This window comes from Trachypithecus francoisi, unplaced genomic scaffold (genome assembly GCF_009764315.1).
Source record: "Trachypithecus francoisi isolate TF-2019V2 unplaced genomic scaffold, Tfra_2.0 Lachesis_group16, whole genome shotgun sequence".
Taxonomy (NCBI): domain Eukaryota; kingdom Metazoa; phylum Chordata; class Mammalia; order Primates; family Cercopithecidae; genus Trachypithecus; species Trachypithecus francoisi.
This window is the reverse complement of record NW_022681461.1, coordinates 74,355,822-74,375,612: the sequence shown is the minus strand read 5'-3', so window position 1 is coordinate 74,375,612 and position 19,791 is coordinate 74,355,822. Positions and strand designations below refer to the sequence as shown.

The 19,791-nt window shown below is 44.5% G+C and overlaps 1 protein-coding gene across 4 annotated transcripts in view; it reads right to left on the bottom strand.

Moving 5' to 3' along the window:
• Window positions 1-13,278, bottom strand: part of PTGR1 (prostaglandin reductase 1) — a 42,019-nt gene extending 28,741 nt beyond the window's left edge. The window contains exons 1-5 of one of the 4 annotated variants that reach the window (XM_033237826.1): window positions 13,027-13,278; window positions 10,719-10,834; window positions 8,260-8,305; window positions 6,698-6,754; window positions 963-1,130 (exon numbers count right to left, since the gene is read on the bottom strand). In XM_033237826.1, the coding sequence (XP_033093717.1) occupies window positions 963-1,130; window positions 6,698-6,754; window positions 8,260-8,305; window positions 10,719-10,824 (377 nt within the window). In that variant the 5' untranslated portion in view covers window positions 10,825-10,834; window positions 13,027-13,278. Of the gene's footprint in view, window positions 1-962; window positions 1,131-6,697; window positions 6,755-8,259; window positions 8,306-10,718; window positions 10,835-12,678; window positions 12,883-13,026 lie in introns of those variants that run through there. The other 3 variants (XM_033237829.1, XM_033237828.1, XM_033237827.1) reach the window with 3 other exon arrangements.
• Between the last annotated feature and the right edge of the window lie 6,513 nt (window positions 13,279-19,791).

The following is a 19,791-nucleotide window of genomic DNA, read 5'->3' as shown; positions in this document are numbered from 1 at the left end:
AGGCAACCTACAGAATGGGAGAAAATTTTTGCAACCTACTCATCTGACAAAGGGCTAATATCCAGAATCTACAAAGAACTCAAACAAATATACAAGAAAAAAACAAACAACCCCATCAAAAAGTGGGGAAAGGATATGAACAGACATTTCTCAAAAGAAGACATCCATACCGCCAACAGACACATGAAAAAATGCTCATCATCACTGGCCATCAGAGAAATGCAAATCAAAACCACAATGAGATACCATCTCACACCAGTTAGAATGGCAATCATTAAGAAGTCAGGAAACAACAGGTGTTGGAGAGGATGTGGAGAAATAGGAACACTTTTACACTGTTGGTGGGATTGTAAACTAGTTCAACCATTATGGAAAACAGTATGGCGATTCCTCAAGGATCTAGAACTAGATGTACCATATGACCCAGCCATCCCACTACTGGGTATATACCCAAAGGATTATAAATTACTCTACTACAAAGACACATGCACACGTATGTTTATTGCGGCACTATTCACAATAGCAAAGACTTGGAATCAACCCAAATGTCCATCTGTGACAGACTGGATTAAGAAAATGTGGCACATATACACCATGGAATACTATGCAGCCATCAAAAAGGATGAGTTTGCATCCTTTGTAGGGACATGGATGCAGCTGGAAACCATCATTCTTAGCAAACTATCACAAGAAGAGAAAACTAAACACCGCATGTTCTCACTCATAGGTGGGAACTGAACAATGAGATCACTTGGACTCGGGAAGGGGAACATCACACACTGGGGCCTATCATGGGGAGGGGGGAGGAGGGAGGGATTGCAATGGGGAGTTATACATGATATAAACGTCATGCACATGTACCCTAGAACTTAAAGTATAATAAAAAATAAATTAAATAAAAAAAAAAAAAAAAGAAAGTATAACCTCTGCTTCTCTTTTGGGGTTATATCCATGAAACTCACCCTGGCATGCCAATTGTCCCCAGAGCCAAAGACACTGGTATTGTGTCTGGCCACTCTGTCAGCAGCTTTTCTAGATCTTTCCCATCAGAAATGGAGTGTGTTGTCCAGCCTGGAGAAGTCAGTACAATAGTCCCTTTGGGTAGGTCTGCATTTTTACTTTCCACAACTCTGAAAGATAAAGCACATTAAGGCATTAAAGCAGGGGACATGTCTTCCCTTTCAAGGGAGTCAGGATGCTGTGGGGTTAGTGTTGACAAAAGGGCACTGAGGTTGACATTCCACAACTGATAGTCCACCACCCCTCCATCTTAATTCTTAGCCATCGGCATAGGGATCATCAGAGAACTCTCAACTGGCCCAGCCACTCGAGGAGTAGATCATGGGGTGAGGAGCGCCTCATGGGGTGAGGAGCGCCTGTTCCTCACCCATCTCTTCCTTTTAAGCAAGAGGCCTCTGTCCTCTGGCTCAAGGTGACAAGGATACTAGTCTTCTTTTCTTCAGGTGTCGCTCTCTTTCCCTTGGACTTTCACTCTCCAGAATCTTTGAGATTTTCCTCTCTGTCCCTTTCACTCAACATATAAGTATGCTCAAAGCAATTTTCCTGCCTCAGCCTCCCGAGTAGCTGGGATTACAGGCACCCATCACGACACCAGGCTAATTTTTTCATTTTTAGTAGGGACGGGGTTTCACCATATTGGCCAGGCTGGTCTCCAACTCCTGACCTCAGGTGATCCACCTGCCTTGGCCTCCAAAAGTGCTGGGATTACAGGTGTGAGCCACTGCGACCGGCCTACCCTTTTCCACTCTATTAACACAGGGTCACCCAAAAGTCTCTCCTCATTGGTTCCCAGGATACTGATCTCTGCTGGCTTTTTGCCTCCTCCTCTAAGCTGCACCCTTTCTGTCTCATTTACTGATTCCCTTTTCTTCATCCAACTCTTTATCCTTCTTTACCATCTTTCGTCCCCAGATCATAAAGTTATATAACACATATTTAGTCTAGAAAATTTTAAACATATAAAATAAAAATATCAATTCTAATCTCACAGCACAAAGACAACTGCTAACATTTGGGTGTATTTTATGTCAATCTTAATGGTATATTTAAAAATCTGTACTATACGTATTTTTTTATTTTTATTTATTTTCTTTGAGACAGAGACTTTGCTCTGTCACCTGGCTAGAGTGCAATGGCACCATCTTGGCATACTGCAACCTCTGACTCCCAGGTTCAAGCAATTCTCCTGCCTCAGCCTCCCGAATAGCTGGGACTACAGGTGAGTGCCATCATGTCTAGCTAATTTTTGTATTTTTAGTAGAGATGGGGTTTCACCATATTGGGCAGGATGGTCTTGATCTCTTGACCTCGTGACCCATCTGCCTTGGCCTCCCAAAGTTCTGGGATTATAGGTGTGAGCCATGCGCCCGGCTGTTTTATACATATTTACATAATTGAAGTAACTGTATATGTTTTATAACCTATAATTTATCTGTCAACATTACATTGGTCTACATAATTTATACTTTTTTCCATTTAGTAAGAATCCTTCAAAAAATGTTATGAATTTAATTACGCCCCCTTTATTAGGATACTTTCAGTATTTTTCCCAATGTTAATTATTTTTTCCTTTTTCCTCTGAGTTTGCTTGCTAGGAAATATATTTTAGTTAATATTCATAAGCATGATTATTATTTTCTTTCTTTTTTTTCGAGACACGGTCTCCCTCTGTTGCTCAGGCCGGAGTGTACTGGTGCGATCATGGCTCACTGCAACCTCAACCTCCCCTGAGCTCAAATGATCCTCCCACCTTGGCCTCCTGAGCAATTGGGACCAAGTAGCTGGGACCACAGTAGCACACTACCACATCCAGATAATTTTTTTTTTTGAGACGGAGTCTTGCTCTGTTGCCCAGGCTGGAGTGCAGTGGCGCAATCTCGGCTCAGTGCAAGCTCCACCTCCCAGGTTCACACCATTCTCCTGCCTCAGCCTCCTGAGTAGCTGGGACTACAGGTGCCCGCCACCATGCCCAGCTAATTTTTTATATTTTTAGTAGAGACGGGGTTTCACCATGTTAGCCAGGATGGTCTCGATCTCCTGACCTTGTGATCCACCTGCCTTGGCCTCCCAAAGTGCTGGGATTACAGGCATGAGCCACCACGCCCGACCAATTTTTTTTTTTTTGAGATAAAGAGTTTCAATCTGTTGCCCAGGCTGGAGTGCAATGGCACGATATCAGCTCACTGCAACCTCCACCTCCCAGGTTCAAGCAATTCTCGTGCCTTGGCCTCCTGAATAGCTGGGATTATAGGCAACCACCACCACGCCCAGCTAATTTTTGTATTTTTAGTAGAGACGAGGTTTCACCCTGTTGCCTGGGCTAATCTTGAACTCCTGACCTCAGGTGATCCACTCGCCTCAGCCTCCCAAAGTACTGAGATTACAGGCGTGAGCCACTGTGCCCAGACTTTTTCGTATTTTTTTGTAGAGATAGGATTTACCACGTTGCCCAGGGTGGTCTCATACTCCTAGATCCACCCACCTCGGCCTCCTGAAGTGCTGGGATTATAGGAAAGAGCCACTGCACTTGGCTCAATACTGTTTTCTTAGTCAGGATTTCTATAAATGGTATTACTAGGTCAAAGAATATTAAAACGTTTGTAACTCTTGCTGCATATTGCCAAATTCCCAAATTCCTTTCTAGAAGGTTGTGCCAATTTCCCCTTCCACCATCTATGTATGAGTGTATCATCTCCATTACTGAGTATTATATTTTTAAAAATAGTTTGCCAATCCAGCAAACACAAATACATGTTCATTTATTTAATTATTAGCAAGAAATGTATAAGACCTACATGAAGAAAACTGTTAATGGGATATAAGACAAAATGAATAAATGGAGAAGCATACCTTGTGTTTGGAGAGAGAAATTGTAAAGGTGTCAGTTTTCTCTAAATAAATCTGTAAGGTCATTGAAATCCCAGTAAAGATCCATATTAGATTTCTACAAATGGTATTATAATAACTGACTAGTCACTGAGACACACAATTTAAAAAAATAAAGAATGAGATGTTTGGTTTTTTTTTAGAGACAGGGTTTTGCCATATTTCCCAGGCTGGTCTTGAACTCCTGAATTCAAGCAATCCATTCTTGACCTCCCAAAGTGTTAGGATTACAGGCGTGAGCCACTGAACATGACCCCAGTCATTATTCCAATATAAAACTAAATGACCCAAAATTTTTATCGCAAAAAATTAAACTATAAAATACAGAAAACATGAATAATTTTTTTTTTTTTTTTGAGACAGAGTCTCACTCTGTCTCCCAAGGCTGGAGTGCAATGGCGTTATCTCTGCTCACTGCAACCTCCACCTCCTTGGTTCAAGCGGTTCTCCTGCCTCAGCTTCCCAAGTAGCTGGGGTTACAAGCACCTACCACTGTGCCCAGCTAATTTTTGTATTTTTAGTAGAGACAGGGTTTTGCCATGTTAGCCAGGCTGGTTTTGAAATCCCGACCTGAGGTGATCCACCCGCCTAGGCCTCCCAGAGTGCTGGGATTGCAAGCGTGAGCCACCGCCCCCAGCATGAATAAATATTTTAGTAATTATGGAGTGAGGAATCCCTTTCTAAGCATGAGATGAAACTGAAGGACCATAATTATAAATACTTATATAATTTTATCACATAAAATTTTAAACTGTAATTGGACACAGAAGGAAGATCAACAAATGTGCGAACATTTGCAACACTAATATCCTGACATACAAGAAGCTTTTACAAATCAATATAACAAATGATAAGACCTAAAGGAAAAGGGCAAAGGATATAAACAGACAATCCACAGAAGAAAATTGAGAATTAACTTATAAAAAGAAGATCAACATCACTAATAATAAAAGAAATGCAAACTAAACTAAGCATAAAGTATCAATATATTCATCTCAGGTTGTTGAGACTGATGGTGAACAGTATAAGGGAAACAGGTTAATAGTATTTGTAGGAGTGAACATTCATTTTTTTTTTTTTTTTTTTTTGAGACCAAATGTCACTCTATTGCCCAGGCTGGAGTGCAGAGGTGTGATTTCAGCTCACTGCAACCTCTGCCTCCTGGGTTCAAGCGATTCTCATGCCTTAGCCTCCTGAATAGCTAGGATTACAGATGCCCACCACTACACCTGGCTAATTTTTGTATTTTTAGTAGAGATGGGGTTTTGTCATGTTGGCGAGGCTAGTCTCAAACTCTTGACCTCAAGTCATCTTCCTGCCTCAGCCTCCCAAAGTGCTGGGATTACAGGCATGAGCCACTGTGTCTGGCCTTCATATAATTTTTCTGAAGAACAATTTGTCATCATCTTTTCAGATTAAAAATATACATTTCTTTGGGTCTAGAATTTATACTTCTGGGAATTTAATGTAAAGCAATACTCATCCAAGAAGGCAAAGAATACACAGATACACATATATAAATACATACATGCTCCTTGAAGAATTATTTGTCGTAGAAAAAACTGAAAGCAGTTGTTATCAGTAGTAGATTAGTTAAATGGTGGAATATAATAAAATAACTTGCAGCTATTAAAAGGTAGGTGGTATATTTATATACTGTCAACAAAATATATCCTTAACATAATAATTGAGAGAAAGCAGTTTTCTGAAGGGCATATAATTCCATTTAAAATTCATATATAGGCTGGGTGTGGTGGCTCATGCCTGTAATCCCAGCACTTTGGGAGGCTGAGGCGGGAGGATCAGTAGAGGTCAGGAGCTCTAGACTAGCCAGACCAACATGGAGAAACCCCGTCTCTACTAAAAGTACAAAATTTGCCGGGTGTGGTGGTGCATGCCTGTAAACCCAGCTACTCGGGAGACTGAGGCAGAAGAATCAGAATCTCTCGAACCTGGGAGGTGGAGGTTGCGGTGAGCCAAGATTGTGCCATTGCACTCCAGCATGGGCAACAAGAGCAAGACTCTGTCTCAAAAGAATAATAATAAAATAAAACGAAATTTATATATAAAAGTATGTGCACTGAACAATTTTTCTTTTTCTTTTACTTTTCTTTCTTTCTTTATTTTTTTTGAGATGGACTCTTGCTCTATTGCCCAGGCTGGAGTGCAGTGGTGCAATCTCGGCTCACTGCAACCTCCGCCTCCCAGGTTCAAGCGATTCTCCTGCCTCAGCCTCCCAAGTAGCTAGGATTACAGGCATGCACCACCACACCCAGTTAAGTTTTGTATTTTTAGTAGAGACAGGCTTTCACCATGTTGGCCAGGCAGGTCTCCAACTCCTGACTTCAAGTGATCTGCCCACCTTGGCTTCCCAAAGCGCTGGGATCACAAGCGTCAGTCACTGTGCTGGCCCACAATTTTTGAAACAATAATATATTAACAATAGTTGCCTTAAGGTTCAGATGATGGGGGAACTTTCAATTTCCAAGATAAAAATTTTTGTTTTGTTTGAATTTTTACAATAATCATGACCTGGACGAATACTTTTTTTTTTTAAGTAATTAAAAGTAAGGATGGCAAAGTGAAGCTGAAAAAATGACAATTTCACATCCTTCCCTCCTTTCCCGCTAGTCAGGAAGGGAACAAGATTTCCCAAGTTGATTCCAAGATCACACAGTGAGTGAACCACACAGGCTGAAGAAATTGTAGGAGTGATGGACAGAAACAGGACCCAGCAGGAGGTAAAGAGGAGACATATTTTCCAAGCATTGGGACAAATTGAAATAATTACCTGGCCACTTGCTGCCCCATCATTCTATCACCTTCTTTCAATGTTTTGGCTAAAAATCTGGAAAAAAAAAAAATCCATTCTTAACACATAAGAGCATCGGGGGACTGTTTTGAGTTTCAAGCTAATGGAAAACTGCTGGGTAAGTGTATGCGGCAATAAAACCCAGACAGATGAAGGGCTACAACTAGGTGAGATGCGGGAGGAAAGCTGTTAGAGGAAGTTCTGCTCTGTGACCTCAGATAAGCACTCCGATTGGATTTTTTTACGAGTGAACACAAAAGTCTTACCTCCATGTTCAAGTAAAGATGAATTTCTACCAATGACTTAAAAAATATAACCCAGGCACCACTGGGTAGTTACTACCCAAAACACTAGCTACACAAAAGATGCCAATTAACATTTTTTTTTTTTTTTTTTTTTTGAGACGGAGTCTCGCTCTGTCCCTGGGGCTGGAGTGCAGTGGCTGGATCTCAGCTCACTGCAAGCTCCGCCTCCCGGGTTCACGCCATTCTCCTGCCTCAGCCTCCCGAGTAGCTGGGACTACAGGCGCCCACCACCTCGCCCGGCTAGTTTTTTGTATTTTTTAGTAGAGACGGGGTTTCACCGTGTTAGTCAGGATGGTCTCGATCTCCTGACCTCGTGATCCGCCCGTCTCGGCCTCCCAAAGTGCTGGGATTACAGGCTTGAGCCACCGCGCCCGGCCGCCAATTAACATTTTTAAACTGTATTTTCCACTTCAGATCTGAATCTTTATCAATGAGCTATGAAAAAAATGTAAAAGAATGATGGCTATGTTATTTACCTGGGCAAAAAAATACTGAGGACTTAGTGGTCAATAAAGCCTTTTGATTTCCTCCCCTCCCTGAGTTGTTTGCTGAGTATATAAGTTTGAGTCAACTGCAGATTTACCTACATTAAAAGAATACAGGTAAATGGAAGGCCAGAAAAGCTGATTTTAGTCTTAGCATCTTCCTCTATCCAAATTATTTGCCAGTACTGAAATAGACAAATTTGGGTTTGGCTTCTTTTTTCTTTATGAGACGGGGTCTTACTCCGTTACCTAGGCTGGAGTACAGTGGCACGATCTCGGCTCGCTGCAACCTCTGCCTCCCAGGCTCAAGTGATCTTTCTGCCTCATCCTCCTGAGTAGCTGGGACCACAGGAATGCACCACCACGCCCGGCTAATTTTTTGTATTTTTAGTAGAGACAGGGTTTTGCCATGTTGCCCAGGCTTTATTTTTTATTTTTTTGTTTTAAGGTTTTTTCTTTTCTTTCTTTTTCTTTTTTTCCTGGAATTAATTCTGTTGAGCAGTGAAAGGCAAATTGTGCAGAGCAGATAGGAGATGGTTGGGACAAAGGAACCGAGGTGATCCCTCACTAAGCTACTTAGACCTTTGCCTGCAAAAGATGAATGTATGTGAATCCCATCACTGTTACTGGCTGCAAGAAACAGAGGGAAAGTGACAATATTTTAAGTCAGTTTGGATATTTTAAAAGATGGACTACTTCCAAATAGCATGTAACACAGCATTAGCATTTTGAGGGGGGAAATAAATAATACCTCATGTAAGGATCCACGGTGAGGAACAAAGCTTCAAGCAGGACCTCTGCAAAATAAAGCATTCCATAGGCAATTAGAAACTCAAGGCCTGAGAGGAACAATAGACACTGAGCACCACTACACAGGGGACGGTGAGACCGGGACGAAGGTTGAGAAACTACCTATGAGGTACCATGCTCTCTACCTGGGCGACAGGATCATTCGTACACCAAACCTCAGCCAAGTGCGATTTACCCGTGTAACAAGCCTGCATATGTATCCCTAACACTAAAATAAAAGTTGAAAGAAAAAAACAGAGCTCAAGGCCTGATGCCTTTGTTTTGGCATTTTTTTTTTTTTTTTTTTTGTGAGACAGAGTCTTGCTCTGTTGCCCAGGCTGGAGTGCAGTGGCTTGATCTCTGCACACTGCAACCTCCATCTCCCAGGTTCAAGTGATTCTCCTGTCTCAGCCTCCTGAGTAGCTGGGATTACAGGCGCCCGCCACCATACTCGGCTAATTTTTGTATTTTTAGTGGAGACGGGGTTTCACCGTGTTGGCCAGGCTGGTCTTGAACTTCTAACCTCAAGAGATCTGCCCGCCTTGGCCTCCCAAAGCGCTGGGATCACAGGCATGAGCCACCATGCCCAGCCTGTTTTTGGTATTCTAAAAAAAACACAGATAATACTTCTGCTTCAGGAATGTCTTCCTATCTGCGCTTCTATAGCAGAGACAAGAAGGGGTTTTCGTTTTTGGCCCAGCCCAGTTAATAATAATAATAATAATAATAATAATGCTATTTACTCAGCACTCATTCCATGCTTTACATGAATTATGTCATTTGATATTCAACAAATATTGTTTCCATTTTATTTAAGGTTAGGTTAAGTAACTTGGCCAAGGCCACATTTAAACCATTATGTTGCAGTGCTCACCCTATGGTTTCACCACCAGCCCCAGTTAGTGTTAGAGAACATGCATTTTGCTGGAGTGACTCTCATGTACACATTCTTTGGAATTTTGAATTTCAGTCATGGCCCTCACAGCTTAGATGGGACTGATCACTTTGCCATGCTACTTGATTGTATCTCCTTTTCTCAAAAAGCTTACCTACCTGTAAACACTCCTCAGAGACTCCTCTTATAGTCTGAACTCTTCATATAGCTACTGGGCAGTGCTTACCTCACTGCCATCATCAGGCTCATGAGGATACAGAGGACATCCTCCCCATAGTGTGGTCAAAGCCAGGAAGAGTAATGCACTCAAGCATGAATTTCAATTATCAATGAAAGCAGGGGAATCCTGCCACGTGACATCCAGGCTTCACACAGAAAACCCTGGAAAGGTCTTTGTGGCAGATTGCAAAATGGCCACAAATAACTCCCACCCTTGTGTGCTGGTCTCATCAAGAAGTCTATTTTCTGCCTCTCAAATCTGAGCTTGGTTTTGTGATTTGCTTTCACCATGGGATATTAGCAAACGTGGCACAAGTAGAGGCTTGAAAAGCGCTTGCACAGCGGGGTGTGGTGGCTCACACCTTTAATCCCAACACTTTGGGAAGTCGAGGCAGGCGATTATCTGAGGTCAGGGGTTCAAGACCAACCTGGCAAACATGGGGAAACACCGTCTCTACTAAAAATGCAAACATTAAGGCCGGGCACTGTGACTCACGCCCTAATCCCAGCACTTCGGAAGGCCGAGGTGGGTGGATCACCTGAAGTCAGGAGTTCGAGACCAGCCTGGCCAACATGGTGAAACTCCGTCTCTACTAAAAATACAAAAAAAAAAAAAAAAATTAGCTGGGCGTGTTGGAGGGTGCCTGTAATCCCAGCTACTCAGGAGGATGAGGCAGGGAGAATCGCTTGAATCTGAGAGGGAGAGGTTGCAGTGAGCCGAGATTGCTCCACTACACTCCAGCCTGGGTGACAGACCAAGACTCCACCTCAAAAAAAAATACAAAAATCAGCAGGGCGTGGTGGTGCACACCTGTAATCCCAGCTACTCAGGAGGCTGAGTCAGGAGACTCACTTGGACCTGGGAGGCAGAGGTTGCAATGAGCCAAGATCATGCCACTATCCTCCAACCTGGGCAACAGAGCAAGACTCTGTCTCAAAAAAAAAAGTGCTTGCACATTGGAGCTTCGCAACTCCTGCTGCTCTAGATCTATGGGACCACTATAAGAACAGAGCTCAAACCAGCCTGCTAGAAAGGCCACACAGATGAGAACTAAGGCATGCACCCCAACAGAAAGTCTGCTAACCAGCAGACATGTGAGCAGGCCCATCCTAAATTCACCATTTACCCCAGATGAGACCTAAGAAGAACCACCCAGCTTAACTCAGCCCAGATTGCCAACCCAAAGAATTGTGAACTAATAAACCATTGTTGCTTGAAGTCACTAGACTTTGGGGTAGTTTGTTATGCAGCAAAAGCTAACTGATACAGTCCCTTACATCTCTGAAATATTTTTAGTATGACTTACCTCCATTTTTTAAGGGTGGTAGCTCAGCTGTCTTCAACTCAAAGTCACTGCTAGTAGGATGGCCAACAAAGTGCTTCTTCAGGGTCCATATCTTAGTACGAACCATCCTGAAGCTCCTAGAACACGGTAAATATGTAGTCAACTGCCATGAAATGACTGCATTCTAACAGTTCCCTCGCCATCAAACTGAGCCCAGACAGCACAACTACAATATCCTCAAATCCCATCATTATCAGATAACACCAACCACATTCATTTAATATTTACTATGTTTCTGGTGCTGTGCTAAGCACTGCATACAGATTACCTCATTTTATCCTTATAACTTCCCTATAAGATAGACATTAGTATCATTGCCACTGTACGGATGAGGAAACTGAGGTTTCAAGAAATCTTCAAGAAAAGGAAAAAATATAAATCAACAAAGAAATTCTTCCCAGCCACTGCTAGGCTAGAGTTTCTTTATGGCACTGAACAGTTACGGGGAGTGCGAATATTCCATTCCGTTTGTCATCTCACATGGAATGAATTCTAAGAAAAAGCATCAAACACAAAGAACCCAATAGAAAGAAGTCCATGCACCTCTTCAGAAGGAAAGAGCCAAGCATTTCAAGGCAATCTCAGAACTCCCGAAAACCACCGGGGGGCGCCGCTGCTCCGCCCCCTTTTCCGGCGCGGTTTCTTTGTTTTTATTTATTTATTATTATTTTTTAAACACTTTTTTTTCTCTCTTTCTTGTAGAGACTAGCCTCACTGCGTTGCCTAGGCGATCCGCTCGCCTCGGCCTCCCAAAGTGCTGGGATTCCAGGTGTGAGCCACTGGCGCTCAGCCATCGGGCGCGAGTTTTCTTTGGTCCAGGAGGGATTTAAGTTTAAACTCCACACCAAACAGATTTTGAGCTTAAACGCTACACCAAAGCAAGGGAAGATGATGAAGGCTGCCCCCAGCTGGGGGTTCAGGACGTTCTGTTTGGACTGAACTCGGCCGAATCACTTGGGAACCGCGCCTTCGGGCGTGTGCATCCGCTACAAACAATCCAGTTACAAATGTTCTGGAGCTGCCTCTGACCTCCCCAGCTCCCCCACCGGTGCGGCGGGGAGGGGACACGGGTGGCCGGGAGCCAGGGGGGCGGTCCGATCTGCAGCCCGGGGTTGTTCCTTCTTCTTCTTCTTTTTTTTTTTAATTAAGACTTTTTGTTGTTGTTGTTGTTGACGCAGTCACCCTCTGTCGCCCAGGCTGGAGTGCAATGGCGCCATCTCAGCTCAGTGCAACCTCCGCCTCCCGGGTTCAAGGGATTCTCCTGTCTCAGCCTCCTGAGTAGCTGGGATTACAGGCGCCCGCCACCACGCCCGGCTACTTTTTGTATTTTTAGTAGAGACGGGGTTTCCCCATGTTGGCCAGACTGGTCTAGAGCCCCTGAGCTCAAATGATCCGCCCGCCTCGACCTCCTAAAGTGCTGGGATTACTGGCGTGAGCCACCGCGCCCGTCCCTAAGTATCATTTTTATGGTGAGACATTTGAAGTTTGCTCTTAGTTATTTTGAAATACACATTATTGGCTCTAGTCACCCTGCAGTGCAACAGATCTCAGAACCTACTCCTCTCGTCTCTGAACTTTGTACCCTTTGGCCAACAAGCCCCCATTCACCCCCGAAATCGCTCCCAGCCTCTGGCAACCATCATTCTAGTCGTTATTTCTATGAGTTCAACTTTTTAAGTGTCCACACATCTTTATCCCTTTTCCCAAAAAAGCAACCCCTGGGTATTCCAAACTCGCTACAAGTCCAGAAGCCCTCCTGGAAAGGGTCTGGCCCCAGAGGGGCGAGGTCCCGGGAAGGTCTCGCCCGCCCGAGGAGGGGGCCTGGCGGGGCGACCGGCCTTTGCCCGCTAGCCCTTTGCTCCAACCCCCGCCGCCCGCCACCCGCTACCCACCGCCTGCGTGCCCATTCCCAAACCCCCACCCTGATCTTTCTTCTTCTACCTTCCCCCACTTGTGCAGTCCCGCAAGTTCCCTGGCCTGCCCCTTCCCGCCTGCAGGCAGCTACCGGGTGTCCCGGATTGTAACCAAGCTTTCCTTTTCCCTCCCGCGCGCGTCTCCAAGCTCTCCAAGGAACTGCAGGGCCGGGAAGCGTCGGGACACGGGCTCCCAAGATCCTCCGAGTGCAAGACCCAGCGGTCATTTCGGCGTAAGGGGAGGAGGGCGAAGCGCAAACCTCCTCCACTGGGGCGTCTAGAAACTTGGCAGGAAGAAAGCAAGGGGGTTAAGGGAGGGAGAAAAGCGAAGGAAAGAAAACAGGAGGTCTACTTACAGGAGCCTAAGGGTTCCACTGCCTGGCGAAGCCGGCTGGGACTGCGCGGCCGGGCGCCCGAGGACCGCTTTATGACAGGTCCCAGGAGAGGGTGGGGCCACTCCAAGGCGGGGCTGCTTCTGGAGGGTGAGAGCGCCGGCCCCGAAAAGGTCTCAGGAGCAAAACCAGTGTCCGGGGAATCTGAGTGCGTTTGTGTGTGTGTGCGCGTTTCTGTGTGTGCCTAAGTACATGTGCACGCGCCTATATGTGCATGTGTGTGTGTGTGTGTGAGCATGCGTGTGTGTGTGCGCGCGTGTGCATGTGTGTGTGTTTGTGTGTGTAGGGGGGGTTGGGGGCTCCTGGACTCGCCTTCCAGGAGCCAATTCAAGGTCACCTCTAGGAACCCTTGCCAGACCCCCCGAGGCAGGAGTGAGCGCTCCACACATCACACCCATCACACACTGAGGCGCCCCACACATCACACCCTAGCAAACATGGCCTTGACCCGACCTCTGCAAGGAGAGGTGGTATCAGGCAGGGGTTGAACCTGAAGCTAAGTGGCTGGTATTAGACCGCTGCAGGTTCGAAGCCTGCACCTGCCACTTACTAGCTGTGTAGTTTTCAAAGACTTACCTTCTCTTTGCCTCAATCAGTTCAGCCGTCAGCAAGATGGGGATAAGAACAATTGCCTAACTCCCAGTCATTATGAAGATTCAATGTCTTTAATTTATTTACTTAATTTTAATTATTTTGAGGTCTCGCTCTGTCACCCAGGCTGGAGTGCGGTGGTGGGTATCACAGCTCATGGCAGCCTTGAACTCCTGGGCTCAAGTGATCCTCCTTCACCCTCCCTAGAGGCTGGGATTACAGGCCCACCACCACACCCGGCTCATTGTCTATCCTTGCGAGGGTACCTGTCATATTGGATTAGAACTCCACTTGTCAGCCTCAGTTTAGCTTAATCACGTCTTCCAAGGCCTTGTCTTCAAATGCTGTCAAATGGATTAGGGCTCACTAATATGGCCTCATTTAACCTTAATTACCTCTTGAGAGGCCCTATCTCCAAATATGGTTACATTCTGAGTACTGGGTTTGGGGACTTTAACACATGAAATTGGGGAAGACACAGTCCAGCCCATAACAGAGTGTGTGGACCAAGTGTGGTGGATGCATACCATGGGATATATGCAGCATCAGAAGCACTGGGATCCATGTACATAAAGTGACTTGGATGCACCCTAAAAACAAAATGCTGAGAGTTGAATTCATATTCATCAGAGTTTGTGGCACTTTATCCTCACTGGGCTGCCAAATTCTTTCTTTCTCGCTCTCTCTCTCTCTCATTAATTTATGTAATGTAAAATAAAACAAAACAAAATTCCATTCCCAGGCTGGGTGCTTTGGCTCATGCCTGTAATCCTAGCACTTTGGGAATCCAAGGCAAAAGAACCACTTGAGGCCAAGCATTCAAGACTTGCCTGGGCAACATAGCTTTAACCTGGGAGGTGGGGGCTGCAGCGAGCTGCGATCGTGGCACTGCACTGTAGCCTGGGTGTCTAAGTGAGATCCAGTCTCAAAAAAAGAAAAAACAAAAACAAAATAATTCCATTCCCTACTTTTCTTCTCCTATTATAGGTAACTACTGTGATTTCTTTGATGTGTACAGAGTTTTTTTTTTTCTATGTTCTTACATAATGTGCATGGTGGGCATAATTTATAGAAACAGTATTGGATTACATGTCTCATTCCGCTTGTCTTTTTTTTTCTTTTAAAATATCTTGTTATAGAATCACTCTGTTTCTTTTGGATATCAGAAGTGTTAATAAAATTACAGGCATAAAAAGTCTTTGCAAAGTAAGAATAACAGAAAAAAGTACCAGAAACACAGAGTGGCTCACATATTTACTCACTTGTCATGAAATAGAAGATATTGATAATATTTGGCAGCACCAGGACAAATAAAATCTCTTTCCAAATCATTGACTCAGTCAGTCTTAAAGGCTGCAGTTTGTCAAGTCATGGTGATCAAGTTAATCATGACTGTTACATAATCACACACAGAGTCAGAATATGGAATAAAGGATCAAGGAAAAAGATTTTTCTTTACTTTTCCCTAAGACAAAACTCTATTCAATTCAGTTAGATCAGAGAGAGTTCTGATCTAACTGTGGAGGGAACAGTTCACTTAAAACAATAAAGTAATAACAAACAAGTAATTTAAAATGCTTTGTATCAAATAATTCAGACAATACAGATGTGTACAATATAAAAAGCAAAAGTAATTGTTATCCATTTGGTGGAAATTTCTTCTGGATTTTTCTTCTACTTTAAAAACAGACAGACTTAGTCGGGGGTGGTTACTCATGCCTATAATCCCAGCACTTTGGGAGGCCGAGGCAGGCGGATCACTTGATGTCAGGAGTTTGAGACCAGCCTGGCCAACATGGTGAAACCCCATCTTGACTAAAAATATAAAAATTAGCTGGGCATGGTGGCACGCACCTGTAATCCCAGCTCCTCCAAAGGCTGAGGCTGGAGAATCGCTTGAACACAGGAGGTAGAGGTTGCAGTGAGGCAAGATGATGTCACTGCACTCCAGCTTGGGCCACAGAGCAAGACTTTGTCTCAAAAACGAACTAACAAACAAACAAAAACAGACAGACTTGTCCCCCACTTTCTTCTCTTCAACTTCCATTTCATTGGTCAGGTGGGATAATGCTTGAGAAGTAATGATAGCAACAAAGAGTAATATTTTTCTCATAATTGTAGGAATTCCTGAATACAGATGGGACACTGCGTTTGGAGAGAGATTGATTTTCCTCTCTGCACATCACTGAGGAGATGCAACCTTGCACTAGAGTAGCACTTGGTATCCAGTATGTCTAGTCCTCATGATGACCCAAGGAATGGTTATGTTATGGGACCAACAGGTTCGTATGCCCACTGCATAGTAATAGACCAATTACACTAAGACAGCAGGGATGCAGCAAAGAAAGTTTAATGATCACAGGGCACCCAGCAAGGAAGTGGAAGGAAACCCTCAAATTCATCTCCCAAGAAGTTCTGGTCTGGGGCTTTAAGAGGATTGTGGAGAGTGAGGGGCTGGAAAATTGGGGTTGCTGGTTGGCTGGGGCAAGGGGGACAAAATTATCACAAAGTGGAAACTGTAGGTTGGTGAGGTAGCCCCTTGGGGAGTCCTTCAGGTCAGCTGCATCAGTGGTTTCATCTGTATGCAGGACCTGAAGGAATATCTCAAAGTGAAAACAACATTTCATAATGTTCAAGTTGTTATTTAAAGAGCAGTTAAGGGGAACTATAATCTTGTATCTGGGTCTATTGATTCTAGGACAATAGGTAGCAAACTGTGAGGAAGCAGATCGGAGAGTGTGCCGACTTAATGATGAATGCTGAACATGCTGCCAGCTTGGTTTGTTTTTGTTTCTCTTCCCTCCTTCCCTGATTAATTTTATGTATTTTTCGAGATGGAGTCTCGCTCTGTCTCCCAGGCTGGGATGCAGTGTCATGATCTCAGCTCACTGCAGCCTCCACTTCCTGGGTTCAAGCAATTCTCCTGTCTCAGCCTTCCGAGTAGCTGGAACTACTGGCACATGCCACCACGCCTGGCTAATTTTTGTATTTTTAGTAGAGACAGAGATCCACCAATTGGTCAGGCTGGTTGTGAACTCCTGACCTTAGGTGATCTACCAGCCTCAGCCTCCCAAAGTGCTGGGATTACAGGCGTGAGCCACTGTGCCTGGCCTACATTTATAAAGTTTATAGGGACAGTTTCAGAAGCACGTATCACCATTGTCTTCCTTGGAGCCTCAGGAAACTGAAATTCTGAGAAGTAAAACAACATAGACAATATTGCATAGATAGTCAGTAGCAGGGTTGAGATTTGAATCTTATTCTATGTCAAAGCCCTACACTTTTCTCTGTTCCATTCATGTCGATTGCCCAGTTCTGTCGCTGTTGGAGGTGCCACTATATCGCGGACCTACTGGACTGAAAAAAGGGGGCGAAAGTGGTAATAAAATACAGGAGACAAAAGAGTATATTTGGAATAATGGGTCAGGGGGCACCTTGCGTCTACTGGGGAAGGGCCCTGAGCTTTACACAGCCCTCCATATTTATTAGACAAAAGAGATAGCGAGAAGTGGACGTGATTGTCGGATAATTGTCAGTCCACCCTTTGGTTCACAGCAGGCTTGTGAGACTGCATCCTTTGAATAATAGGCGTTAATTTTCTCAGTAGATAATGTCAAGGAGCCTGGCGCCAGGGAGTGATGGCCCTCAGCAAACATTTTGGTGGCAGGGGAGTGTGAGTTTGCCCACAGCCTGCATTCATGATAAACAGTTTGCTGTTTGCTCATATAGCCTGCAGCAGAATGCTGAGTTGGTCACTTCCCATGGGCCTTCTGCTCCCTGTATATCCCCCTTTTTGTTTATGTATTAATTGAAAGAATGTAAGGCCAGGCTGGGCAACTCTCATTCTCCAAACGGCAGTTAATCCAATTTTACGGAAAACATAGCATTAGAACTGTGTCATGACTCTGGTCAGCCTTCTCTCCGTCTTTGCACTCAGCTCAGCTGACTCATGGCTTGTACTGGAGGGACCATGCCTATGGTTGGCCACTCTGGGTTCCTCCGGTCTCCCGTTCCATGGTCGCACGCACCTTGAGGGCACCCACACAGTTTGTCCCTCTCCTGTAAACACACAGGCACACCCTCTTCCCCTGTCAGTAAATCCACTGGACGTTCCACTGTCCTTCTTCTGGGGATTACCATAACACTTTCGGATTAAATTCCTTCTTTTCCTCTAACACTTGCCAATGTCTTTCTGCTGGAGTCTTACCATCCATGCTGTAATGTCTAAGGTTCTTGCCTAGCCACGCCAAAGAATTGTGTGACAGCTGACCACGGCAAGTGATAGAGACACGGACCTAGAGAGAGAAAACGCTGTAGGCTTTATTGAGCAGAGTGAAAGTACAAAGCTTCCACAGCGTGGAAGGGGTCCCAAACAGGTATCCAGAGTTAGATTATGTAATTGCCTTTTAAACTCTTTAAGGCGGGAAATACGTGTGGCGAGATGTTATCAGAGCAAGAAACAAAGGCAATTAGCCATTTGTGTCATGTCTTAGATCTTGAGGAAAACCGGAGGTGCAAATTAGGTTTTATCTATCTCATGACCTTGCAGCAGCATGGCAAAAGAGACAGGATCTTACAGGACTTCACAAAGTATGTTCACAAGGAATTGGAATTGGGAGGATAGATAAGGTCTGCTGGTCACAGGAAAACGGGCAGTTAACATTCTTTTTAACTTTAGTTTCGAGGGATGGGGAAGGGATAGAGGGAGAGATGTTGCGGGAAGTCAGGGACCCTGAATGGAGATACTGGCTGGAGCCGTGGCAGACGAACAAAAATTGTGAAGATTTCTTTTTAATATGGACATTTATCAGTTCCCAAATAATACTTTTATGATTTCTTATGCCTGTCTTACTTTAATCTCTTAATCCCATTATCTTCATAAGCTGAGAAGGTATGTCACCTCAGGACCACTGTGATAATTGTGTTAACTGTACAAATTGATTGTAAAACATGCATGTTTGAACAATATGAAACCAGTGCACCTTGAAAAAGAACAGAATGACAGTGAATTTTAGGGAACAAGGGAAGACAACCATAAGGCCTGCAGGGTCAGGCAAAAAGAGCCATATTTTTCTTCTTGCAGAGAGCCTAGAAACAGACGTGCAAGTAGGGAAGATATCACTAAATTCTTTTCCTAGCAAGGAATATTAATATTAATACCCTGGGAAAGGAATGCATTCCTGGGGGGAGGTCTATAAACAGCCACTCTGGGAATGTCTGTCTGATGCGGTTGAGATAAGGACTGAGATATGCCCTGGTCTCCTGCAGTACCCTCAGGCTTACTAGGGTGGGGAAAAACCCCCACCCTGGTAAATTTGTGGTCAGACCAGTTCTCTATTCTTGAACCCTGTTTTCTGTTGTTTAACATGTTTATTATGACAATATGTGCACCACTGAACAAACACCCTTATCAGGAGTTCTGCCTTTTGCCCTTTGAAGCATGTGATCTACTCCCTGTTCTTACAGCTCCTCCTGTTTTGAAACCCTTAATAAAAAACTTGCTGGTTTGAGGCTCTGGTGGGCATCACGCTCCTACTGATATGTGATGTCACCCCCGGCGGCCCAGCTGAAAAATTCCTGTCTTTGCACTCTTTCTCTTTATTTCTCAGCTGGCCAACACTTACGGAAAATAGAAACAACCTACATTGAAATATTGGGGGAGGGTTCCCCTGATAGAGAGAGGGAGAGAACAATACAGGGAAACTTCCAGTAAAATGTTTGCTATTTATAGCTTTCTTGGGGAAGAAAACACATGCACAAATCCTGGTGCTAGGAATATTTTAAGCATATACCTTCAATATTATTCATCCAGGACCGAAGTAAGTCCTGATGCAGGAAATGAGTGAGTTTCACAGCTTTCTGAGCCCCTACTCGACCCAGGAAGCCCAGTTGGCACCTCCTCTCTGTCCCCCTTTTAAACAAGACACCCCAACTGCTGTTGGGACCTGGGCAGCGGTTGTTCTGGCTACTTCCTGCTGGTTAGGGGTGAAGAAGGGGCTCTGAAGTTGTGGTGTCCTCCAGAGGGGAACTTTCCAGGCCAGTCAAGGGACCAGCAGGTTGACCTAGGGGTCCTCGGTAGAAGCCATGAGTTGAGCTCATTTGAGGTTCTATTTGTAAGACTATTTGTAGCTTGATGGC